This window comes from Theropithecus gelada, chromosome 14 (assembly GCF_003255815.1).
Source record: "Theropithecus gelada isolate Dixy chromosome 14, Tgel_1.0, whole genome shotgun sequence".
In the NCBI taxonomy this organism is placed as follows: domain Eukaryota; kingdom Metazoa; phylum Chordata; class Mammalia; order Primates; family Cercopithecidae; genus Theropithecus; species Theropithecus gelada.
Genome location: NC_037682.1, coordinates 47,507,276 through 47,533,707, shown reverse-complemented (window position 1 = coordinate 47,533,707; position 26,432 = coordinate 47,507,276). Strand labels below are relative to the sequence as shown.

The 26,432-nt window shown below is 43.9% G+C and overlaps 1 protein-coding gene across 2 annotated transcripts in view; it reads right to left on the bottom strand.

Annotated features, from left to right (window-relative positions):
- The window catches only part of SERGEF (secretion regulating guanine nucleotide exchange factor), a 232,223-nt gene that overhangs the window by 171,947 nt on the left and 33,844 nt on the right, over window positions 1–26,432 (bottom strand). For both annotated transcript variants that reach the window (XR_003115700.1, XM_025357794.1), the window contains exon 9: window positions 5,911–6,077. Coding sequence is in view for 1 of the 2 variants with exons in the window: in XM_025357794.1 (XP_025213579.1) it covers window positions 5,911–6,077 (167 nt within the window). In the remaining variant the exon portion in view is untranslated. The remainder of the gene's footprint in view (window positions 1–5,910; window positions 6,078–26,432) is intronic.

Sequence of the window (26,432 nt, the reverse complement as noted above, 5' to 3'; positions counted from 1 at the left end):
AGCCAGTAAACATTCATTAAGTACCCACAAGGTGCCAGGTACTATTCTAGACATGGGGATCACATCTTTGAACAAGACAGACAAGGCCCTCGCTCTCTTGGATTTTCTATTTTAGTGAGAAAAGAGAGATGATAAATATAAATAAGAAAACAGTGGGTAGTAGTAAGTGCTTGTTTCACCATCTCTCTCAAATATGACAGCTCTTCCTCCCTTCTGAGTGTTCACAGGGACAAATCCGGTCCACCACTTTGAGGTTTGTTTTGTGTTATTTCTTCCCCTGCTATGTCAGCAGCTACAGCACAGATGTGCTAGATTTTTAAATCTCCAATGAAACCATCTTTGGGTGAACAGTACTACCCATTTTAAGCACTGCTATCCCATTTCCAGAGGCCTTTAAAACACTGGACCCTGCTACAACTGAAAGGTTTGGGCTGCCTGGGCCCATGGTCTCAGAGACCTTATGCTTCTCTAGGAACAGTAATGATGCTGTGGGTTACTTACCAGAGAGCCACTTGGGAATGCTTTTTCAGGTTGTGTTCAATTCTGTCAGAGCCCTCTGGACTCAGCTGATTGCTGGTGGTAGATTTCTGTGTTATTTAGGGCACCAAAGTCCCACAGTCTTGACACAAACTTAAAATTAGAAATGCATTAAATATAGGAAAGGAGGAAGGTCATTCAGGAAAGGCAGTCTTCCGAGGGAGCTGTAGGACAAAGATGCCCTGGAAACTTCCAGGTTCATTAATGGGTTTTACACAAGCATTCAAGTGGTATTTCTCCTTCAGAAATAACACTGTGGAAAGTGTAGGGGCCTGGCTCAAACCTCAGCTAACACAGCTGAGTGAGTGACTCTGCAAACTAAAAATAGCTTCTTTCCCACTCATTCTGACAGATTGCACTTAGACCCTGTGCACAGGTTGATCCTCTAGCAGTTTTAGTCCCGCTGCAAATGAGAGCTGATGGCATTTGGGCTTGACAATTACCCAATCTCTTGGTTTAACTTTTGTTTATTTCCACATTTCCTGCTCCTGCTCCAATGGCACTGTATGCGCACACACATGCACGTGTATACTGAGTTCCCTGGCTGGGATTTGGTGCTCCTCAACCAAACGTAGGCAGAATTTAAACCAGGAACATGACTCAGGACTGTGGCTGCAGACTGAGCCCAGAGAAAGTCCTTAGAAACACTGGGAATCAGGCTGTTTGCCTTGGATCCTCTCCTAATTCCTAGCTAGCCTCTCTGGCCTCAGTTTCCTGAACAACAAAATGGGAATAACAATGCCTATTCTGGCCTATTTCACAGCATCATGCTGGGATCGAATGAGACAATGTATGTGAAGGTCATTTTCCTTCAGACAGTGATGGGACAGGCTAGACAGGCAGCCAGACTGCAAAACTAGGTTCAGCCACTAGAATGGGTAGGCATCCTGATTGCATCAGAAGTTAAAAGCGATCTAGACTCAATTTCAGTTTATGTTGTCCCTCAGCCTGATATCCTTCTACCTTTGCTAAACCCCTATGCATTTTTAAGAACCCAATTCAAATAACATTTCTTTTTTGTTAGCGTCTTCAGAATTAACAATTCCATCTTTACTGCTCCTTTGGCCTTTTGTAATAGCACTTTTCACTCAATTACAGTAGATATTAACTTATGTACCTGGAAGTTCTTTGAGGGCAAAGACTGTGTATTTTTCATCCTTGTATCCACCTCCCCACCCACTTCCACTGTATGGCCAACACTGGTGCATGACAGGTGTCAACCAATGTTTATGGAATGCGCAAGAACTCAAAAGTCAAGAAGGAGGTTGATGTCAGAGAGATCCAGGAGAGCATAAAAGGTGGGACAGCACACAAACAGTCAGTGGCGGGGATGGCGGGCAAGAAATCCAAGAAGGTAGTGTCTCTGAGGTCAGTCCTAGGCAATAAGGGCACAGGCACAGGGATGACAGTCAAAGCTGAACTGCAAGTTCTGGGAAGACCAGACAGGGATTTCATCTTGGAAACACAAAGAATTGAACAGGGAGCAGGAGCATTCTATTGAGGTCCAGAGAATAAGGAACGGCGGCATCATACCAAGTCCTGCAACCTAAACTGGAATAGGAGGGCTTGGGGACAAGAAACAAGGGCAGAGAATAGAGCCAGGGCAAAGAATCGAGCAAGGCTGAAGTGGTATTGAAGAAGCCTGGGAACTTATAGGTTAGTTAACATTCTCAGGAGTGCCAAAGTTGAGTTAGCAGCTAGGGATTAGAGACCTTAGCTATGAAACTGGCTTGGAAAGCAGAGAGCTGCTGGGGTATACATCTGCAGTCAAGGAGCAAACAAACCTGTTCACACACATACTGCCCTGTCATGTGCATGGTGGGATTAATCCAGATCACTGTACTACCCACTCTGGAATTTTCCAGGAGTGCCTAGAGAGGCCCAATATCTAAGGTAAAACTGAGAGCGAATGAAACAGAAGTTTTTACCACTGTAAGAACATTAAAGGAAGGCCTGCAAGGTCTAAAATCTCAAATAAAGTGTTTCTCCAGCTAGAGAGGAGACATGGCTCAGAAGAAAAGAACTGAGACACTTAGGGAATTTACAGACCCTTATTCCCAGACTTCAAGCACCCGGCAAAGGGATCCACCCAGGAAAGGGCACATAGAAAAAAGGACCTCAATTTTAGTTTATCGTAGAGTATGTGACCTTCTTCAAGCACTTCAAGTTAAAGACCCAGGCTCACTGTTTACCTATTGTGTGATCAGTAGGGGCCAGCTGAGTTTACCCATTCCTAGCCTTAGTCTCCTTATTCATAATGCAGCAATTGTGACACCTGCACATAGGTTTATCATGAAGACAAAATAATATCTGCAAAGCATTTAGCATATTGGCCTATAATAAGCACTAACTAATTTTGTGTTTCTTTGCTTTCTTTGGTTCCCAGGAAGGGATGGTTATACCACAGTCTAGCTGTCTACCTGTGTTTTCCTCTCCTGTTTGGCTGTCCTTCTGGACCCTTCTGTGCAGACATCCTATCTGAGACACCAGACAATTCACTCCTCCTCTTGCTTATCCCTTGGACATTAAAGGCAATTAAGAAGAATTAAAGGCAATTGGTCAGCTATGTGCCACACGCAGGTCCTCAAGGGTCAGGAAACATCAGCCTAGTCCAACACTGTTCCTGTGCCTCCAGGTGTCTCTGCACCTCTCTGGCCAAGCCCATGACCAGGGTAGCACCTAGTTTAGTGTGGCTCTTGTCTTCTCCAAGGTGAACCCACTCCTAGTAGCATATACCTGCCTCCTGGACTGGCTCTCTCTTGGCCTCGAGCAAATATATGCCTAGCAGGCGAGACCTGGATATCCAGGTGAACCCACTCCTAGTAGCATGTGGCTGCCTCCTGGACTGGCTCTCTCTTGGCCTCGAGCAAATATATGCCTAGCAGGCCAGACCTGGATATCCACAGCTGGAGATAATTCCCAGACCCAATTTACCAGAGAGTAAGAGCCTGGAGTCTGAATCTGAAGTGAGACCGAAGAGTCTACACTCCAGCACCCCAGAGACTGGAGCTAGGAAAGAAGGAGCTCTAAAATGTAGCTGCCAGGGGGCTCAGGGCTCAAGCCTACTCCTGATAAGCTACATAAAATTTGTATCAGTGTCAGGCTCTTACCCTAAATTTTGCACTGGCCATGTCTATCACAGTGCTGCATACTGTGGCTACCACAAGGCATTAAAAAACTTCAAAGGGTAAGAAGAGAATGGACTCAACAGTTTCTGAGTGCCTACTAAGTCATGAACTTTGCAAGTTATCCTTACCAATACCAATACCTTAGGTATTATGACACAGGGTATACTCATCTTGCCAATAGAACTAGAGACTCAGAAAAATCTAAGAATCCTCTATTCCTCCACTACTGTGCAACCTGACCACAAAGTCGTAAATGATCTGGGAAAGACAAAGAAAAACTAGAGTCTAAAGCACTATTTAACAGGCTCTCAGCACCTTAACTCACTAAGGAGACAATACTAGTTTAAATACTGCATTGCCTTATTTACTACTGGTAGAGCCAACTTCTGCCAAACACAATCTGGAGAAATATATCAAAAGTCATAAAGATGCTCCTGACCTTTGCCCTTGTCATTGCATCCCTAAGATCATATCTTAAGGAAACAGTTCAGCAGAGATTCACTAGTGGTGAAAAAAAAAAGGATGATCTACATGTCCAATATCTAAAGAATGGTTTGAGAAATCCCAGAACCTTCTAATCATGTAATGTTTACTGTATAGCCATTTTAAATGTTCATTTTAAAGACCAAGAGGGAAAAAAGCAAAGCATCTGTGATAAAATAAAGATTGAAAACAAAACATCATAAATGCTATTGGTACAACTTGTAGAGAAGTATGGACACGTGTATACACAAAAAGGAATGTAGCTGTTTTAGGGTGGTAAGATCATGGAAATCTTCCATAATACTAAGTGGTTTCATTATTATTACATGTAAAATTGTCTTTGTGGTATTGTTTAGTACCTTTTCAACCCAAGAGAAAGAGAGAGAAAAAAAGACAGACACATTTAACCCAGCACTAAGAAAAGGCCCAGGAAGACCAGGGCTGGGATGGTGAAAGCAGAAACTGAGAAGCGTCCTACATACCCGGAAGGAGGAGGCCAGGCAGGGCCCTGGGGAAGGGAAGCCCTCTAGGTATGAAGAGGGTTGTCATTAGTCTGATGCTAATTACAGAAGTCTCACTAGCTTATTAATTTTTTTGACAGACTCTGAATGAAGACTGAATTCCTTCATTAAGCCAACTTGGGTTCAGAGGCACATTTCCTGTGTGGCCATCCTCATTCCTCTAAAAAATCTAGCCTTTTCTTTTTTTTAAGGGTAACAGTAAAGTAAAATTTAGTGACAGAAACACACACCCTGGAGAAATTAAGATTCCTGCCTTAAATGTAGAAATTCAAACCACTTCAGAAAATCAAAGGGGTTTGAATAAGCAACTGAACTGCAGTACTTTCTGGACTGGGAAAAATAAACACAAGTATAAAATATTTAGCTCAGTATTAAACGGCCCCTTGATCAGGTTCCAGCCCATCTTTCTGATATTACCTCATAATTGTCCCTCCAGATACCCAATGCTCCCGCCAAACTGAACCACCAAGTGGTCCCCAAAATAGTTTCCTCCCTTTCCTACCCCCATGACTCTGTTCAAGCTGTTGTGCACACTTAAAATTTCTGTCTTACAACTGCTTGCTCAAGTCTGACCCATCCTCTAAAGCACAGATGAAAGCATCAAAGCCTTGTCATTGTCCTGGGTTTTTCTTGGGTTTTTTTTTGGTTTTTTTTTTTTGAGACAGAGTCTTGCTCTGTCGCCCAGGCTGGAGTGCAATGGCGCGATCTCAGCTCACTGCAACCTCTGCCTCCCAGGTTCAAGCAACTCTCCTGCCTCAGCCTCCCAAGTAGCTGGGACTACAGGCGTGTGCCACCATGCCCAGCTAATTTTTGTATTTTTAGTAGAGATGGGGTTTTACCATGTTAGCCAGCCTAGTCTCGAATTCCTGACATCAGGCAGTTCACCCACCTTGGCCTCTCAAAGTGCTGGGATTACAGGCTTGAGCCACTGTGCCTGGCCAGCCTTGTCATTTTCAAAGCCTAGGCCAATCCCTGTACCCTGAATTCATTTCTTGCTCTTCATAGTAGATCCAAAGTACTTTGAACCTCCAAGGAACTACACAAAGTCTGCCTTGCAGTACAGTTATCTGGGTAACTGACTTTTGACTACATTAAAGCACGAGCTCCTTGGAGCAAGGATCTCTTCAGATTCCTACATGGAACCTATCCATAATGCCTGGCCCACAGTAGGCCCTCAGTAAATGATTCACTGAAAGACAAGAAAAAGGGACACATTACATCTGTGTGAAGTCACTTCCTACCTCAGTTGCTCCAGTTAAGCAATGCAGAGATGAAGGCATGCTGTTCAGTAGTCTTGAACAGGGGAGGAATGAATCTTGCTTTTCTAGTTTCCAGCCTTCGTAAGTCTCCAACTTCCTCCCTAGTTGACCATAGTCTGCTCGGCCCCAGGTAAACACCTTGCCAGTTTCTAAAAACAAACATTATTTGAATTAAGACTACATTCCACAGCTGTGCTCCCATGGGTAGGCAATGAATTACAAGAGAAAGTGTGACACTGATTTTAGTACCAACTACCAGGAGCCTTCCTATCTTCCTGTAAAGAAGGCACACGCACTCATGTTTTTACAGATGTGGAAATGAAGGTTCAGAGAGGTTAAATGACTTGCCCGAGATCAAACAAGCTGTAAGTACCAGAGCTGGATTCAAGCAGATTCATTCTAAAGTTTCTGCTCTTGCATGTTATATCGATATGGATATGACTATGGATATAACTTCAATCATGCTTTATGGCCTTCCATTCCCTCCCTTCCCCACACACTCCTTGTGCTTTGCCCAGATGCCTGCTCTCAGGCTCTCCTCTTCCCCACCCAACCCAGGGCCCATTTAGCCACCTTGAAGTTCTCCACTCCACAATCTCTTAGGGCCTAGCTCAACAAATGGCCAGTTTCATTTGCTTTCCCCTCCTTATAACATAAGGGGACCTTTCGGAATCTATGCTCTTACCAAAGGAGCAATTCTAACAATCCTAAGGTAAGTGTTTATGTGTGCTAGAGGGAAGGGAGTGAGAGAAGAAAAAAAAAATGGCAAAACCATTTGGAGCCAGAAAAGCATTTAGTCCCCCAGATGCACCACATGGGAAGCGGGCCAGTGCTAAAAATGACAAAAGAAAACGAGATTTGCAAAAGGAGAAATGGACTTTCTTCTCCCAGATAAGAGAAAATTCACCAAATTCATTCAGTTGTACCAAGTGCCACATTTGTTATTTCAACACAAATGCAAAATCTGATGAGGCATAGATTATTAACAGATTCTCTGCAATAAATATGCATAACCATGTGCGTTGTATAAATTCTTTATACATGTTTATTTTAACAAAGAAAAACTTTGCTTTAGAGACAAAACACAGAGCAATGCGTATTAAATTCTAGACAAATCTACCACTGCATACTTTGTGTTTGGTATCAAAGCTTCATCTGGCCCCACATTCAACATATGGGTTTACAGTGTCAGCTAAAAAACAACCATAGATTCATGGGGAAATGTCAGAATATTGCAGTGATACAAGGTTCTGCAGGGAAACAGTTCTCAGCATCAGCCTGCTAGCAGACACTAAGGTAGATACCAACAGTTTACAGGAATCTGACTTTTGGGCTTCCTCAAAGAGGAAACAAAGTCTGTGTAGCTCACAGGGTATATGGGATACCTTGTATACTATGAGAGCTGGGAGTAGGTCCATTCACACGTACTACTTCATGGCTCTTTGTGTGCTGTTCCTTTTGCTAAGAATGCCCTCTCCTTAACTGGTAAAGAATGCCCTCTCCTTAACTGGTAAACTGCACCTTTGGAGTCCAGCTCATGTACCACTAGTTCTATGAAACCTTTCTTGAATCCCCAGCTCTCCTCAGCAAGGGTGAAAGTCACCCTCCCGTGAGCCACCTTTATCATTGTACTCATCAACTACTATGCTGTCACTTGACAGGTGAAAAAATTAAGGTTCAGATAAGTGACCTGCCCAGGGTCACACAGCTAAGCCACATCTCTTTCTACTAGCCCATGGTATCACTCTGCATTGGTTATTAAGCCCTAGTCACTGCACAATCACTCAACACTCTTCCTTCACTTCTGCAAGATTACTCTTAAAAACCCATGTGCCCAGGACCCATAAGGCATCCAAAACTGGCAAATTGTCCCTCTACCAGAGCTGGCTAGGATTTCTAACCAGATTGCTAAGCCGGAGATTCCCAAGAAGCCAGGGGATGAGACTGTTGCTGCTTAAATGACTATAGCATTCCTCTGCTGGGAAAAACTAGGAAGTTGTTGTCTCTAAGACTACAGAAATAATTTTATCAGAAATCACACACTGAATCCTTTCTTTCACATGAAGTAAAACATCTTAGAGCTTTCCTGTTATTGATTATTGATGTCAAAGACAGTCAAGACTGGCAGAATATGGTGCCACCATTATTATATCCCCGATAGCAATTCAGCCATTCCACTTACATAGCACTTTTCACCTTCAAAGCACTTTACAAAGATTAACTAATTAATCCTCATACTCTCTGGGGAGGCCATAGACATTCTGGTTAAGATAAGTCCAGAAACCAGGCTGACTTAATGTTCAGTCTTCAGTCTCAAGCCTAAATTTAATGCACTCTGAACTTGTCTGTTTCTCCTCAAAATAAACTCTGCATCAGAAGCCTCACCCAGGATAGAAGAGACCCTTTTATTTTTCCTTTTCTTTTAAACAGACATTTATTGACCTCTTCCCAGGTACCCAGTACATTCATTGACATTGTCTCAATCCTCACAATAATGCTGTGGCATACAGAGTATTAAGCTTATTTTACAGATGAGGTTAAATGATGAGAGTTAAATGATTTGGTTGGGTTCAAACAACAACCAAGTAGTTGAATCAAGATTTAAACGTGTGTCTTCTGACTCCAGGGCCAATGGTATCTCCAATGATTGCACAGCTGCTGTCACAGACTGACAAAATTTGGCTGATGAAACAGCCATTTTTACAATGTTTGAGGAAGAGGAAAACCCAGATTAAATGGATATGCTCTGTGTACCATCCAGCTTTCCTCACTAGAATAATCTTCTTCCCAGGAGCCCATGCAGAAATCAGGACTGTAAGTGCTGAAATAAAGGCATTAAACACATGGATGATGATTTTATGTCATCTGGAGTAAAATAAATCCACATACAAAAAATGCTCATTAATACATTGTAGATGAATGTCTGCATCAAGCTGATGCATGCTGTCAAATCCAGGGAGACTCAATCACAAATTTAACAAATGAATCTTTTCCTTAAAGGATTATATATTACTATGATAAAAAAATAGATACACTAATGTCATCCAAAAAGTATAGGTATGTGTCTCCAGGTAAATGATAAATTAGAGAGATGACAAAATAGCTCAAAACAAAGTCAGCAAGTGACACACAATTTATAAGGCATGTCCATGTAAGAATTAGCACAGAATAACTACAGAGCCAAGAAGTATACCCTGCAAAAAATATCAACGCACCACAGAAAACGACAGAGGCCAAATGAGAAGTATGGAGAAAGAACACTTAAGGGGTCTGGAACTGGAATTGTCCTGGCAGGCTTGAGGGAACAAGAGGCATTTAAGGTGAACTTCTGGATAAGAAAAGAAAATGGGAGACCGAGGGAGGATATTGAGGAACAGTGTGAGATGAGCAATGATATGAAAATCAAAAGGTGGCCAGGCGCAGTGGCTCACACCCGTAATCCTAGCACTTTGGGAGGCCAAGTCGGGAAGATCACCTGAGGTCAAGAGTTTGAGATCAGCTTGGCCAACATGGTAAAACCCCATCTCTACTAAAAATACAAAAATTAGCTGGATGTGGTGGTGCACGACTGTAGTACCAGCTACTGGGGAAGGTGAGGTGGCAGAATCACTTGAACCTGGGAGGCAGAGGTTGCAGTGAGCCAAGATGGCAGCATTGCACTCCAGCCTGGGCAACGGGGGAGACTGTCTCAAAAAAAAAAAAAAAAAAATCAAAAGGCAGGAGAGTGAATAAGGGTCACTAGGGAAGGAGACTGGGAGGGGAGTCAAGACTGCCAGGCTGGGGCCAGCCACAGGGAATTGCCATGGCTGGGTCTGGATCTCACCCTCCAGACCAAGGGTCCCTAAACTTGGTTGCTTACTATTAGTAAAAGAAAAAAAAAAAAAATTTTTTTTTGAGACAGAGTCGTGCTACATCATCCAGGCTAGAGTACAGTGGCATGATCTTGGCCCACTGTAACCTCCACCTCCTGGGTTCAAGCAATTCTCCCGCCTCAGCCTCCTTAGTAGCTGGGATTACAGTCATGCACCACCACATCTGGTCAATTTTTGTATTTGTAGTACAGACAGGGTTTCGCCACATTGGCCAGGCTGGACTTGAACTCCTGACCTCAAGTGATCTGCCTGCCTCGGCCTCCCAAAGCGCTGGGATTATAGGCGTGTGCCACTGCACCAGATGTCTATCAGCAAAATATTTTTTAACACATCACCAACATATGTACATTAATTTATTTATTAAAGTATGCACATTCTATGTACAGTATCCTGCTTATTCTTGCAACAAGCTTGTGAGTTAGGCACTTTTACCATTCCCATGTTACTGACAGGGAACAAGGTACTTACCCAAAGTCACAGAGGTAGTAAGTGATAAGGTAAGAAAAGAAAGAAACAACAACAATAACAGAAGCCTAGGATGCATCCAGGCCTAAACTAGAATTGAAGTCATAGGAAAACAAAAAAGAAAGAATTTACAGGGCTCGGCACCCCATTAGATGTGATTTTGAAAGGAAAGGAGAGGAAATAAACACCATTCTGAGATTTCACGATTTCAAGGTGAGTAGGAAGGTGATGAAGGTATAGAGATGCTACATCAAGGGTCCCGCTAATGGGAATCATAGAATGTTATTTAATTACCAAATTATTTAACTCTCCTGGGGTGTTTTGCAAACATGTTATCAAATAGTCAAATATAAATAAAAGGGGAGAGAGTAAGGAGAAAGACTACTAGATGCAAACCACAGAGAGCAGGGGATACTCTGCGGGTAGGGTGGGTGGATGATGAATATTCAAGAGGCCAACTTCCTTTACCATCCATCAAGGGCTGCAGGTGCTGCAGCCATAGCTATAGGTACAAGGAGAAGTAGCTCCAGGGATGTCTGAGCTCTTCAGGGAAGAGAAATTTCTACCCTGTTCTAGAGAAGGGAGTCCTATAGGTGATAGAAAGATAGATTAGAGGATCATCCGTATTTTCTTGACAGTATCTGTCCAAAAAGGGAATATAATGTCACTGAAGATAGCAAAATGGAGTCAGCAAACCAAGGTAGATGTTATAAAAAGAAAATCCATGGGTAAGAGAGAGAAAAGACCACATGACCTCTTCAGTCTCTCTCAACTCTAATATTCCAGGATGTTACAAGGCTATCTAGAATACACTCATGAAAAGGAGGAAGCTCTCTACCTATAGGTTTGTTATATTTATGATTCACCTGTTTACAAACATAAGTACCAGTTACTCTCTGGGTTATTCATTCTATGTCCTTAGAAGGTAAGAACCTGACTTCTGTCACTCATCCTTCATTCTGCCACATGGACAGAGACTTCATAAAAAGGCATTTGATGATAATACCCAGGGACTCGTTAAACACAGAACTAACTGCCCAAGAATCACCTAGCATCATCTTCCTGTACAAGGAGCAGGAAACAGGCAAGGAGAGAGCTCAGAGCACAGCGGCAGTCACACCACACTCCTCTCCGTATAGCATGTGCCATGCTGCTCCTCCACAAGGCCTCTAATATGGTTTGGCTGCATCCCCACCCAAATCTCATCTTGAACTGTAATCTCCATAATCCCCACATGTTGTGGGAGGGAACTGGTGGGAGGTAATTGAATCATGGGGTCAGTTTCCCCCATGCTGTTCTCATGATAGTGAGTGAGTTTCACAAGATCTGATGGTTTTATAAGTGTCTGGCATTTCCCCTGCTGGCTCTCATTCTGTCTCCTGCCACCCTATGAAGGGGTGCCTTCTGTCATGATTGTAAGTTTCCTGAGGCCTCCCGAGCCGTGTGGAACTGTGAGTCAATTAAACCTCTTTTCTTTATAAATTACCCAGTGTCAGGCATTTCTTCACAGCAGCGTGAGAACGGACTAATAGAGCCTCCATACTGGTTCCCTCTGTCCCCAGCTATCCCTACTACCCTGATCCCATTCGCCTAGTCAGCTCCTGCTCATCTTCAACTCTGCCCACTACTCAACTCAGATCAGGTTCCTCTGTGCAACAATCTCAGAGGACCATGTTCCACATCCTGGGAGCATTTACCTCAGCTTATAAATGCACACTCATTAGGACTGTTTAATTAATGTGGTCTCCTCTTTCAGAGAGCCAGCTCCATGATACTGGGGACAGGCTATTTCACTCATTCTTGAGTCCTAGAATAATGCCCAACACAACGTAGGCACTCAATAACTATCTCCTGCCTGAATGAACAATTGAATAAATGAATCCAACCACCTCCCTACCTATCAACCTATCTACCTCTTACTCACCACTACTGAGCACTACCATTCACTGGTTCCATAATCTTGAGCAAACTGCTCAACAACTCTAAGTCTTATCTGCAGAATGAAAACAAAAGCATCTCCCTTGTAGCATTGCTGCAAGGATACTTTTCCATAAAGCGTGTGGCACACACTAACTAGTGAACAGCCATTATTACTATTATGCTCCCAAACTGAACAACACAGCCTTATTAAGGATTTACATGGTTCCACACAGCATTTCTACCACTTCGTCAAATCTTCTCAGCCAATTCCCACCTACCAAAGTGTTAGGGTCAATGTCTCTAATGATAATCAAAGAAGAGAAAGAACATTGAAAGTTCGATCACGGAATTTTGATTTTTAAGATTAAAGCATGGTGGCTTGCACATCAGAAGTCTATAATGTACCAGACGAAACAAATTAATTAAAGGTAGGAAAAAGAAGAGAGTTAAAGGGAACAATGGAGAAGAAAGATGAAGCAAGACGAGTTGGAAAAGAGAAGAGAGGAGAGGAAGCTTTAACTTGAGATTCAATAAAACTTGAATTAAGATTCAGGTCTAATCCTGGCTTCTCTTCTAGGCTGAATGGCCTTGAACAGGTCCCTTCTTCTTTAGGGGCCTAGTTTTCCCATCTATAAAACAAGAGGACTGGAATAGATGACCTCTTGGATACCTCCCTGATCTACACTTTAATTATGATGCCTAAAAATCTTCAGTGTTAAAATGACTGGTATACAATTTAATTTTATTGTCACCTTTGGAATATTTAGTCTCACCATTTTCCAAAAATAAAGCATGCACTCTAATATCAAAGACTACTCATATCGTTCCCAGTGTAAATAAAAAGTAAAACTTGACTGTATAGTTTGTTATTTTTTAGTAAAATGTCACAAGTTTCCAAAGTCGTATCATAAACAATATCACATAATAAAAGGTTTGGATTTTTTTTAAGTTAATACAGAAATAAAATTCCCAAATACGGGCTGCCTAACTAAAAAGGGGAGAAAAAGCCTGCAAAGAGAATGAACAAAAGTTGAGGGGTTGGGGGGAATTTATTTATTGAGAGCTGACTCTGCAAAAAACTGCTTTTGGCACTATCATTAAGTTACATAATTTAATCAACCCCGACTGATTACTGTGAATCCCATTTTACAGATTAAGAAACAGATCACAGAGGTTAAATGACTTGCCCAAGATCACACAGCTAGTAAGTGGCACAGCTGCAATAATAACAATAATAATTGCTAATATTTTGAGGGCTATTTCATGCTAAACTCTTCATATGGATTATCCCTTTTAATCCACAGAAATACCCTAAATAGGCATTATAATCCTCAAATTACAGATGAAAATATTAACGCATAGAGAGAGGTTATGTCTCTGGCTCAGAGCCAGCAGCTCTCAATGGCAAAGCTAGGATGGGACCCAGCGGCCTGGCACCAGAGTCAGTGCCCTCAGTCATTGTCCTGCAGAGGATGCACAGGTCTGTCTGACCTCAGCTCCACTTTTCACTTGGTCACACTGGCTCTTCAAAAGTGAACATTCACAGGGACTTCCTGAGGTTGTTCAGAGTCACAGGGACACACACGTGGGCTGGAGGCACAGAGAGAGCCCAGCTGATGAGTGAGTGAGTGAGCTTCATCCATCCTTGACCTATATGGCAAAGGTCAGATTCCTAAAACATAGAAGTATTACACACAGCTGCTCCATTTTCACCACTGACTTCCTTAGCTACCAAATCGGGTGCAGCAGTGATAGAAGTGAAGACAGACTGCACCCTGAGGAACACCAAGACTGACTGCAGAACTATCTACAACATGGGGTTAGGGTTTCCCAGAGAAAAGCAAGGAGTCAGGCTGGTTTCTTCTTCCAGGCTAGGCAAGAGCATGGCAGGAAGCCCCAGTCCTAGTTTGTTCAGTAGCTCCCTTGCCTCTCTCAAGGCACCTACGTTCGCTCAATGTTGGATAACTGCTCCTTTGTCAAAAGCATATTCAACTTCCTCCCTCCAGGGCCTTAGGACCATGCTCTGCCCCCAGCCCACAATGCTGGTCAGCCTGCAACACCTGTCAGCCTGCAAAGCTGGTCAGCCTGCTTGTCCCACTTATGGAATCCTACTCCCCCTTCAGGGCCTAGCTCAAATGCTGCTGCCTCCCTAAAGCACCCTATCATCCCCTGGTCAGAATAAGCCATCTCTTCCTTTAGGAGCCACTAGCATGGTGCTTGTACCTCTGTTTCAACAACTTTCTATCCCTCCAAACATAGGGTTATTTGACTGCATATCTTAGTTTGCCCAATGAACAATGATCTTTTCTTATTCTCTCAGTATTCCCCACAGCACCTAACACAGGGCCTGACCCAGAGCAGGTGTTCAGTGTTTGTTGACAGAAAACAAAGTAATAGGTATTGCTGTTACCACCAAGGACATCAGAGACCATCTAAACCTACTCTCCAAAGAGAAAACGAAACTAAGGAAAACAAATAATTTTCCAAGTCACACAGCCTATACAGATAGAAACAGATCCAGGCATTCACAATATTCAACAAATAGTTACTGAGCACTTTCTATATGTCAGGTGCTGCCCCAGGTGCTAGGGGCTACTGCACTGAACAGAACACATAAAACTTAATCCTAGCACTTTTGTAGGCCAAAGTGGGAGGATCACTTGAGCCTTGAGTTTGATCACTTGGATTTGAGACCAACCTGGGCAACATAGCAAGATCCTGTCTCTACAAACAATTAAAAAAAAAAAAAAAAAAAAAAAACTAGCTGAACAGGTAGTGCACACCTGTAGTCCTAGCTATTCCAGACACTGAGGTGGAAAGATTGCTTAAGCCTAGGAATTCAAGGTTGCAGTGAGCTATGACCATGCTACTGCACTCCAGCCTGAGTGACAGAGCAAGAACCTGTCTCAAATTAAAAAAAAAAAAAGACAAAACTCCCTCCCATCATGGAGCTTAAATCTAATGACAGGAAAGACAGACAACAGCAACAACAAAACATTACCTATGGCAAATGACTTTCATTGCTATAGAGAAATATAAAGTAGGGAAAGGAGACAGGCAGAGCTGGGGAGGGAGATGGCGGCCCAGGACCAGTGTCCAGCTCCCATCTTCCTTTCTGAGCTTCTCCTCTACAGCACACCGCCTTTCCTAATGGAAGAACCTTAAACTTACAAGTCCCAGCCAACTCAAGTAGAGGCAATGAAACTTGCTTAAGCTGCCTCTCAAGCCTATGATGAAAAGGCAGGCAATAAACATAAATGCACTTTGTAAACCCTAAATGCAGGTGTTAATAACTTTATGACTCTCACTCTCTAAAGCCATTTTACAAAAAAACCATCATGAGAGGCTGGACCATGATGAGTCCCTGCTCTGAGTGTGCTGGCTGAGGGCCTTGGTTTTCCTGTTCCTCTAGGGGTCCAGTAGCACATCACGCTACTAGTTACACCTAGAAGCCACTTGGCAACCTGAGAAAAATCTCTGATTGAGGCCAGTGACTCTACAGATGTTTCCCAACACATTTCACATTCAAACTCTAAAGCTTCTTCACACACTTATAGATTCTTATTAATAACATTTTAAAATGCAGATTGCTGCCTAATCTTAGCTGCGTAATTAAAAAATAATCTTGCTTTTCTCCCTCCCGGCAAGAAAGGAAACTATACCCCAGGGCTTCTGCAGCTAAGAATCACACCCTGCAGAAAAGCTAGTAGGAGGCTGGGGGGCGGGGAATGTGTGTGGAGTGGTGAGGGAGGGTAGTTGAAGCCAAGCAGCAAGTCTAATCCCTTGATTTTAAAGAAAATGAAAATAAGGCTGAAAATGGTGAATGATCTGCCCAAGGACACAGTATGTTTTGGTAGAGCCAGAACTAGGATCCCAATTTCCTGCTTCCCAGCAGACTCTGCTGCCTGGTGGGGACAGGAAAGAAGGACAACAAGCTGTAAGTCCTTAAAGGGTGAATACCATGTCTATGTGATTCTCCTTATACAGTGAGCAGAACACTGCTCATCTGGAGAAAGAACTATCGGGTTTGGATTCTCAAGAGGATTATGGGAATAAGGTTCAAAGTTCTTTACATTCAATTCAGCCTCATAAACCATCTGAGCCAGAAGAAACCTTAGAGAACTTCTTACCCAATCATTTGCTTCTATTAGGTAAAATGAGGCCCAAAAGGAAAGTAACTTAACTACCCAAGGTCAAATACTGAGTTAGAAGTAAGACTAGACTAGAATCCAGGCCGCCCTGACTTCTAGTACATCTTGTCCACAGCTTCTTAGAAAAGTATAGGCATACTTCACTTTACTGCACTTCACAGATAACTGCAGTTTTTGTTTTTGTTTTTGTTTTTTAACGAATTGAAGGTTTGTGGCAACCCGGAGTCAAGCAAGTCTATTGACGCCATTTTTCAAACAGCACGTGTTCTGTGACATTTTGGTAATTTTTGCAATATTTCAAACTTTTCACAATTATTATTATTATTATATCTGTTATGATGATCTGCAATGATCACTGATGTTACTACTGCAATTATTTTGCGGCATGATGAACCATGCCCATATAAGATGGCAAACTTAATCGATAAATGTTGTACGTTCTGACTGCTCCACTGACCAGCCCTTCTTCCATCTCCCTCTCCTCAGGCCTCCCTATTCCCGGAGACACAACAATATTGAAATTAGGCCAATTAATAACCCTACTATGGCCTCTAAGTATTCAAGTGAAAGAAAGAGTCACATATCTCTCACTTTAAATCAAAAGCTATAAATGATTAAGCTTAGGGAGGAAGGCATGTCAAAAGCCAAGATAGGCTAAAAAGCTAGGCCTCTTGCACCTGTTAAGCAAGTTGTGAATGCAAAGGAAAAGTTCTTGAATGAAATTAAAAGTGCTACGCTAGCGATAAGAAAGCAAAATGGGCCGGGTGCAGTGGCTCACGCCTGTAATCCCAGCACTTTGGGAGGCTGAGGCGGGTGAGGTCAGGAGATCGAGACCATCCTGGCTAACACAGTGAAATCCCATCTCTACTAAAAATACAAAAAATTAGCCTGGTGTGGTGGCGGGTGCCTGTAGTCCCAGCTACTCGGGATGCTGAGGCAGGAGAATGGCATGAACCCGGGAGGCGGAGCTTGCAATAAGCCCAGATCGCGCCACTGCACTACAGCCTGGGTGACAGAGCAAGACTCCATCTGGCAAAAAAAAAAAAAAAGCAAAATGGCCTTTTTGCTGATACAGAGAAAGTTCTAGTAGTCTGGATAAAGGGTGAAACCAGCCACAACATTCTCTTAAGCCAAAGCCTAATCCAGAGCAAGGCCCTAACTCTCTTCCATTGTAGGAAGGCTGAGAGAGGTGAGGAAGCTAAGGAAAAAAAGATGGAAGCTAGCAGAGGTTGGTTCACAAGGTTTAATAAAAGAAGCTATAGGCTGGGCGCAGTGGCTCATGCCTGTAATCCCAACACTTTGGGAGGCTGAGGCAGGGGGATCATGAGGTCAGGAGATCAAGACCATCCTGGCTAACAAGGTGAAACCCCGTCTTTACAAAAAATGCAAAAACTTAGCCAGGCATGGTGGTGCATGCCTGTAATCCCAGCTACTCCGGAGGCTGAGGCAGGAGAATCACTTGAACCCAGGAGGTGGAGTCTGCAGTGAGCCGAGATCATGCCACTATACTCCAAGCTGGGTGACAGAGCGAGACTCTGTCTCAAAAAAAAAAAAAAAGATAGAAAAGAAAAAGAAAAGAAGCTGTCTCCAAAAAAGTGCAAGGTGAAGCAGCAAGTGCTGATGGAGAAGCTGTAGCAAGTTATCCAGAAGATCTAGCTAAGAAAATTGATAATGGGGCTACACTACACAGCAGTTTTTCAACGCAGACCAAACAGCCTTCTATGGGAAGAAGATACTATCTAGGGCTAATGCAGTTGGTGACTTTAAGTTGAAGCCAATTCTCATTTGCCATTCCAAAAATCCTAGGGTGCTTAAGAATTATGCTCAGTGTACTCTGCCTGTGCCCCAGAAATGGAACAACAAAGCCTGGATGATAGCACATCTGTTTACAGCATGGTTTACTGAATATTTTAAGCCCACTGTTGAGACCTACTGCTCAGAAAGGAGTCCTTTGAAAATGTTACTGCTCGTTGACCAAGCCCCTGGTCACTCAAGAGCTCTGATAGAGATGTGCAAAGAGATTAATGTTGTTCTCATGCCTGCGAATACAACATCCATTCTGCAGTCCAAGGATCAAGGAGTCATTTTGTCTTTCAAGTCTTATTATTTCAGAAATACATTTTGTAAAGCTATCGCTGCCATAGATTGTGATTTCTCTGATGGATATGGGCAAAGTTATTACATATCTTCTGGAAAGGATTCATTATTCTAGATGCCATTAAGAACATTCATGATTCATGGGAAGAGGTCAAATAACATTAACAGGAGTTTGGAAGAAGTTGATTCCAACCCACTTGGATGACTTTGAGGGATTCAAGGCTTCAGTAGAACAAGTAACTGCAGATGTGGTAGAAACAGCAATACAACTAGAATTATACATAGAGCCTAAAGATGTGACTGAGTTGCTGCAATCTCAAGATCAAACTTGTAGGGTTGAGGAGTTGCTTCTTATGGATGGCAAAGAAAGTGATTTACTGAGATAGAATCTACTCCTGGTGAAGATGCTGTGAACACCGTTAAAATGCTAACAAAAGACAAGCTATTATATAAACTTAATTGACAAAGCAGCAGCAGGGTTTGAGAAGACTGACTCCAAATCTGAAAGAAGTTCTACTCTGAGTAAATGCTATCAAACATCTTTGCATGCTACAGAGAAATCTTGTGAAAGGAAAAGTTCAATCAATGTGGCAAGTTTTACTATTGTCTCATTTTAAGTAACTGTCGCAGTCACTCCAATCTTCAGCAACCACAGCCCTGATCAGTCAGCAGCCATAAACATCAAGGCAAGACCTTCCTCTAAAAGGCCACAATTCAAAAAGATCACAACTCACTGACGGCTCAGATGATTGCATTTTTTAGCCATAAAATATATTTTAATTAAGGTATGTACACTGTTTTATAGACATAATGCTATTGTGCATTTAATAAGTATAGTATACAGTATAGTGTAACACAACTTTTATATGCACTAGAAAAACAAAAAAATTGTGTGACTCCCTTTATTGGATATTTGCTTTATTGCTGCAGTCTGGGACTGAACCTGCAGTAACTCCAAGGTATGCCTGTACCAGTCAACTTCTCCAAGCTTCCATTGCAACCTGCCTCACCTAATTATCATGGGTTTCCTGAGCTGCTTGGCAGGGAAGAGCAGACAGGTGAGGTCACCATGATTCTCACTGCCTCCATCCCAGGGATGGCTTTTGGGAGGCCCAAGGGCTAGGTAATGAAAGAAACATCCCTTTCTCCATCTCCTCCAGATACTCCTCTCCCTATCTGGAACTTCCATCCCTAATCCTGTACATCACCTTCAGTTTTTGTCCACTGCAAAATCATCAGTAGTTTCCATCTCTGTGAAGTTACAAAAGAAAAAAAAAAGGAAAAAAGGCCAAGCGCTGCACCCAGCTGTTGATGAGGCCGTGTTTTCCACTGATGACGATGACTCACAGTACCCAAGCTGAAGGCTAAAGCTGGGAATGCGACTTGGGAGAGTCAGCACAGCCAAGGGAAAGCCGCAGTTCCCAAGCATGCCTAAACCTGCAGAGAGGAGTTGCTTGAGTTCCCTTGGTAAAAAATCCCAGCACTTGGCTATGGGAACACAACTCCCCCTGCAGACCACCCTGAGGTCCCACAGGAGCAGGACCAGGGACAGGCCATACACTGGAGCCAGCTAATTCTGCAAAGCCCATCCACTGCCATGTATCAAAACTGTTATGTTAGAAAGCCAGGACCCCACCTCTGAAACCCCAGGACATCCCACAACCCCCTAGAAACACTATTTGCATCACTGGTTTTCAAAGAGAAACTAGGAAGCTCAGATTAAGATCTCCAATAGAGGAGACAAAGGTTGGCCCCAATCTTTGGGTGAGCAATTCACCCAGAGGCAGCAGTAGGGAAGGAAACGAGCCTATCCTAGGATGCTTGTTTGTGGTCAACCAGTGAGAACATCTTGGTACATGACTGTAGACAGTGCCTCTCAAATTTACCCTAACCCCATCCCTGGGAAACTGTTCCAGGCTCTTCAAGAGAGATTAGTATAAAAGATCTATTGGGGTCCTAATAAAGCTATACTCAAAGATGGGAAAACATTCTCCCACCCCTATATTTGAGAACTCTACAAGGGTGAAACTGAGCAGTGGACATGGTCAGGAAGATGCCAGTGGAGATAATGACCACTCCACTGTTGGTGGTTTGGGGACTTGGCACTTGCATCGAGCAGTGGCAATAATGAGCATCACCGACGGAGGCCACTAAGGAGAACATATAATGTTCAAGGACCCACCAGGAAAGGGAAGATAATCAGGAGACTTAGAGTCCCAGTAATTTCAAAGTAGGGGGTTGGGAGAGGTTTGGGCTTAAAGTCCACTGTCAAGGCTGGCAGATGGTGTGACAAACACTGCAGTTACATTCAAATGGCTTGTCTGGAGGTCCATGGTCTCATGGTATGGAAAAGGAGAGGTTGCCAGGGCAGACCCAGGGTGGGATGGCCTCCTTTCCCTCCCACATTGACTAATCTCCCTCCTGCTCTGCTCCCTGCTCCCATCTGTCCCTCAGGCCCCAGAATACAAACACCTTCTACTAGCAGCTCAACTGCCAAGAACCTCCAAGTCACCAATGTGACCTTTTGTAAAACCTTGACACCGTGTAAGATTATCTTTCAGGGTGCTGACACTTAGTCCCACTAGAGACAGTTACCACCAAAGCTATAGTACTTTCCTTGGAGAGGAGGACTTTTCCATGGCCAGGGCCTAGGAGAGGCATCTGCTACTGAGGATTTTTCATTTCATAGGCTCAGCTCCAACCAAATCAGCAAAGCACTGTTACTATGGACCATCTGCCAGGACCCGGAAACAGCCCTGTTACATAAAGGGGCTGGTATAATGAAATTTATTAAACTCGATTCTTCCTCCACAAAGAAGCCAAAGTCTCTCATAAAAGGGCTGATGTGAGGCAGTGGAGGGGTTCTAGACAAGGGACCCATTGGGTTCTAATCCTAGCTGGGTCTGCTGCTACCTGTTAGCTATGGGACCATGGGGACAAATCATCTCTTGCTGGGCTTCTATTTTCTCAAATTTCAAATAAGGATAAAATGGTCCCTTCTAGGATTAAAATTCCACAATTTACGTTGTTATCACCAAAATGGCAAAAAGAAAAGAAAGTTTACCTTGATATTAGTTGGTACTGTAACATTTTAAAATGTTAACATTCTAAAAAAAGGCATTGCTCTCTTATTTGTGGGCTTAATGGAGAGAAGTGGTGAATAAAACCACTGACTCTGGGGCTGGCTGGGGGAGAAAGTGCACAGAAGAGAAACAAATGGCTAGAAGCTTCTATCAGCTCAGGAATGAGTGGTCCAAGCAAAATTCAATGTAGGAGTGTGACTGGGAAGGAGTAGTACTATTGATGGCTCCCTGCCTATGCACATAGTAACTTTCCAGTTTACAAAGTGCTTTCCATGATCTTATTTGAGCCTCACAATACCCCTAAACTTGACAAGGTGATGTTGACCTGCATTTCACATTGAGCAAAGCAAGGCTAAGTACCCAGGTAGGGTAAGCTCATGTCTCTTCACGTCTCTTTGGTTTGCTGATGGGTAAAATGGGAGTGAGCCTCACCTGGCAAAATTTGTATATGGATTAAATAAATGTTTGTAAAGCCCTGGTAAAATGCCTGGCATACATGTGCCCTTGATAAATGTGACAGACTCCTTCCTCACACAGCTCCATCTCCTCAGGGAGGTATAAGGAGAAGCCCCAGAGCTGCTCATTTTTAGGCCTTTAAGAAAAGCTTCAAGACGAAAGGTAACATGATGGTTTCCTAAATGACCTTCCATATGGCCCATGACAGCTTCCCAGAATAAAGGCTAATGAACCAGATGACTCCAGTCCCACCCATCTCCCCATCTCGTAGATTCTCATAATCACCTGAGCCCCTGAAAGGGGCACCCCTAAGATTTCAGAGTACCTCTAATTCAGCCACAGCAATGAGCAGAAAGCAAGCATGAGGCCTCAACAGAGGAGCCAGCAAGAGCCACCCAGAGTCAGGGTGTCTCCTTTCAATGTTTACATTTCTCACACACCCCCACCCCTCACAGAAACCTCCAGCTGCTCCTCCACTGCTCACAGAGTAATGCCTCAGCAAGGACCCATTCCCATTATACCCAAAAGTTCCTGGTCTCTTATCATCTGGCCCAGGTCAAGCAAACTACACCACAGAGCACTTCCCACTTCTACGGATTTTTTCGCAGTATTGCTTCTGCTTGGAATGCCCTCCCCTCACTTCTGCCTGTGCGACAAATATTTGTTGAACAAATGAGTGAAGGAATAAAGGGAGGAACTGCGAATGAGTAAATGATATAAGACACCCCTGTGAAGCAGACAAATTAGGAGTTAAGGTTCTCATTTTACAGGTGAGGAAGTTCAGGCCCAATGATTTGCCCAAGATCACACGGCCAACAAATAGCCAAATTAGAACTCAAACCTAGCTCTTCAGGGTTCTTTTGGCTACATTAAGCTTCCTCTTAAGGTAAAAAGTCACTCTTAGATTGGGCAAGAGTTGATTCCTCCAATATTCCTCAGAATGGGTTGCTTTCACCTTGACACAAGTTGAGAGCACTTTAAGGTACTGGTGGTCACTACAATTTATTTATTTATTTATTTTTGAGACGGAGTCTCACTCTGTCGCTCAGGCTAGAGTGCAGTGGCGCGATCTTGGCTCACTGCAACATCTGCCTCCAGGGTTCAAGTGACTCTCTTGCCTCAGCCTCACGAGTAGCTGGGACCACAGGCGTACACCATCACGCCCAGCTAATTTTTTTTTTTTTTTTTTTTTTTTTTTTTTTTTTGCAGCGATGGGGTTTCACCATATTGGCCATGCTGGTCTCAAACTCCTGACCTCGTGATCCGCCTGCCTCAGCCTCCCAAAGTGCTGGTATTACAGGAGTGAGCCACCGTGCCCGGCCGTCACTCTGATTATTGAGAGCACCCATGGGACAGGCAAGGTCCCCTGAAAAAGGGCAAGCAGAGTGCCATCTGTCAAGAACCTAAAAATGATGGCAAAATCATAGGCCAGTAACTCAATGCTCACTTTTAGAGCACTCCTGGAACAAATCAATCTCCATCAGGAAAGAGGAAGATTCTTTGAATGGAAACTGAACTCTCTGCCAGGGACCTCTGCACCATTCCCAGAACCATCTGGTGAGCTTGCAGCATGGCTGGTCACCCCACTCACTATGGACAGATCGGGGAAGCCAAGGTCCCAAGGCAAGGCCTTGCAGATAGGCAGGAGCAAAACTGGTCTTAAAACCCTGGGGCACTAGACATTGCTGTCAAGACTCAGGGAGCTGAGACTCTCTGATCTGGGCTTCTCCAAGAAAGTAGGAAGAGGACAGGGCTGGCTATAGGCTGTGTCTCCTAAACACAGCCATTGGAAACAGCATAGCTTCCATGTCCAAGAGTTCTACCCATTCCATGCTACCAGCACTCGAGTCTCTCCCCTATGTTTGGAGAAATCTAGCGGTGAATAAAGCAGACCAAGTCCCTAACCTTGTGGGGCTCACATTCTGTTAGGAGAGAATGACAACAAATAAACAAAAATGACACTATGATTTCAGGCAGTGAAAACTGCTATGATGAAAAATAATGCAGTGAAGGGAATAGAGTATATGAGGTGACATTTGGACAAGAACCAATGGAAGTGAGGCAGTAGCTATGCAGGAATCACAGAGACAAGCATTCCTGGAAGAAGGAACTGCTAGAACACAGGAACAGAGGGGAAAGGTATTTAACCATTTCTCAGTGGGCTTTAGAACACCAGCCACCACTCCCTAACCTGCTCCATAAAGACCTGCCCTTTCCTACTTCAAAGGCCTCCTCCCTCTTGCAGTTCACCACCACAACTCCCCCAGAAGCTTTCTCCAGGAAGGAGAGACAAAATATCTGTTGCCCCGTCCCTAAAGCCTAAAGAGCTGCTACAGACTGGATGTTTGTGTCCCCATTAAATTCACATGTTGAAATCCTAACCCTTAACATTACGGAGACGAGGCCTGTGGGATGTGATGAGGTCATGAAGGTAGGGCCCTCATGAATGGGATCAGTGGCCTTACAAACGAAACCCCAGAGAGCTCCTTCACTTCTTCTGCCATGTGAGGCATAGCAAGAAGGGGAACCAGGAGGCAGGCCATCACTAGACACCAAATCTTCTGGCACTTTGATTAGGACTTCCCAGCCTCCAGAACTGTAAGATATAGGTTTCTATTGTTTATAAGCCACCCAGTCTATATTACTTGGTATAGCAGCCTGAATGGAATAAGACAGTCACTTGCCACATTTCCAGTAAGGTCACCTTGAGAGGAAGTGGCATGATGAAATAAAATAAGCTTTGATATCAAACACAGTGGGATTCAAGAGTCTGCTTTGCTTTCTAACTAGCTATGGTACTTTATGCAAGCCACTTAGCCTCTCTGAGCCTCAATTCTCACCTAGAATGAAGGGAAATAAACCCTACCTTAAGGGGCTACAGGAGTATTACCCTCAGGCTGCAGAGCAGTACCTGGCAGAGCACCTAGTATATAGTAAGTACTTGGCAAACACTGGCTCCCTGCCCTATCCTGATCCCCTTGGAAATTAAAAAAAAAAAAAAAAAATTGTTCTTATTCAGCCAATTGTGCTAACTCATGTCCTCAGCACGCCTCTGGCAAGGCCCTGGGCCTGCCCATCTGTGGGGTATAGGGCTTAAGAGATGACCCCTAATTCTATCCATTGCACAGTGTGATGGGAAGCCTTGGCCCAGAGAACTGAGGAGGAGAACTGGAGAGGGCAGAAGCGAGCAGAAAAGACATGCACATTGCTTTTGCTGTGAGTGAGAAGGTGAAAATCATTAAGACAAGGCCCTTGAAGAAATCAGGAAAAAGGCAAACACTTAACTGCCACTGCCAGGTCCTCTCCCACAGCTGGCTCACTGGCCCTTGTCCCCTGGATCTCCATGGGGCAGCCAGCTAGAGGTCAGACCAGTCTCAGTTCCTCTTAAGAGAAAGGACTATCAGCTATTAACTCAGGGTGTGTCCTTATGCAAGCTCCTTTCCCTTTCTGGGCCTAGGTTCTCCCATCCATACAAAAAGGGGGAGAACGTGGATGACCTCTAGGGGCCCTTTCAGCTCTGACCTTGCTAATTCCGGAATGACCCTACCAGCCTCATCCCAAGGCTATCTGGCTGCCTGCTGCTGCCATCTGGTGGCCCTGCAGGCCCAGCCCCTTCTCAAATATACCCACTTCAGAGGGTGGCTCTTGCTTCTGCTTCAGGTACACACATGCTACACTTCTCTAGACCACAGATCAATGGGTATTCACTGCCAAACACAAAATCCAAATACAATGACAAAACTTCATCTCTCTATCAGAGATGACACAGCTGCAGCTGAGAGCATGAACTCCCTTCTCAAAGACAGAAGGTAACCTGCGCAAGGTCACAGAGCTGCCTGGCTCCCAGGCCAGTATACGATTTCACTTTACCACAATGCTTAGGGCTGGTGGGTACCTGCAAACCAAAAATAAAGTCAGCCTAGAGCCAAGGAACAAGGCTGGTTGAAGGTGGAGAAAAAACTGCCAGGACTCCTCGCAAACCTCAAGAAAAGGTAAGGCATGGCACATGAACGGGCTAAGCACTGCTTGCAGAAGTTAACTGGAAATACAAACTTAGGGTACCCAATGTATCTCCCTAATCTTGGAGGTGATCATTCATAAGAACATGTACAGGGTCTTCCACAAACCAGCCTCCAAACCACCACCACAGCCTGGATCCTAGACTAGGCAGACCACCAAACAGTGGGGAACACACCTGGGGTAGCATCGTGTGTTTGTGCGTGCTTCCCCCTGCCAGACAGCAGCTCCTCAGGGCAGGGTTATATCTTTTCTTCTCTATCTCCAGGCCTCTTAACACCTGACTAGAGGAGCTCAGTGAATCCAAGTATACAAGTAGATCCTTTAGGTTTCTGCACAACATGGGACCTGTCTATTCTTTGTGGACTCAACTGATTATACCCTTGGCTCTGTCTGCAGCCTTCCTTTATAGTGTAGACCCTGAAAAAACACATTGTGTGACT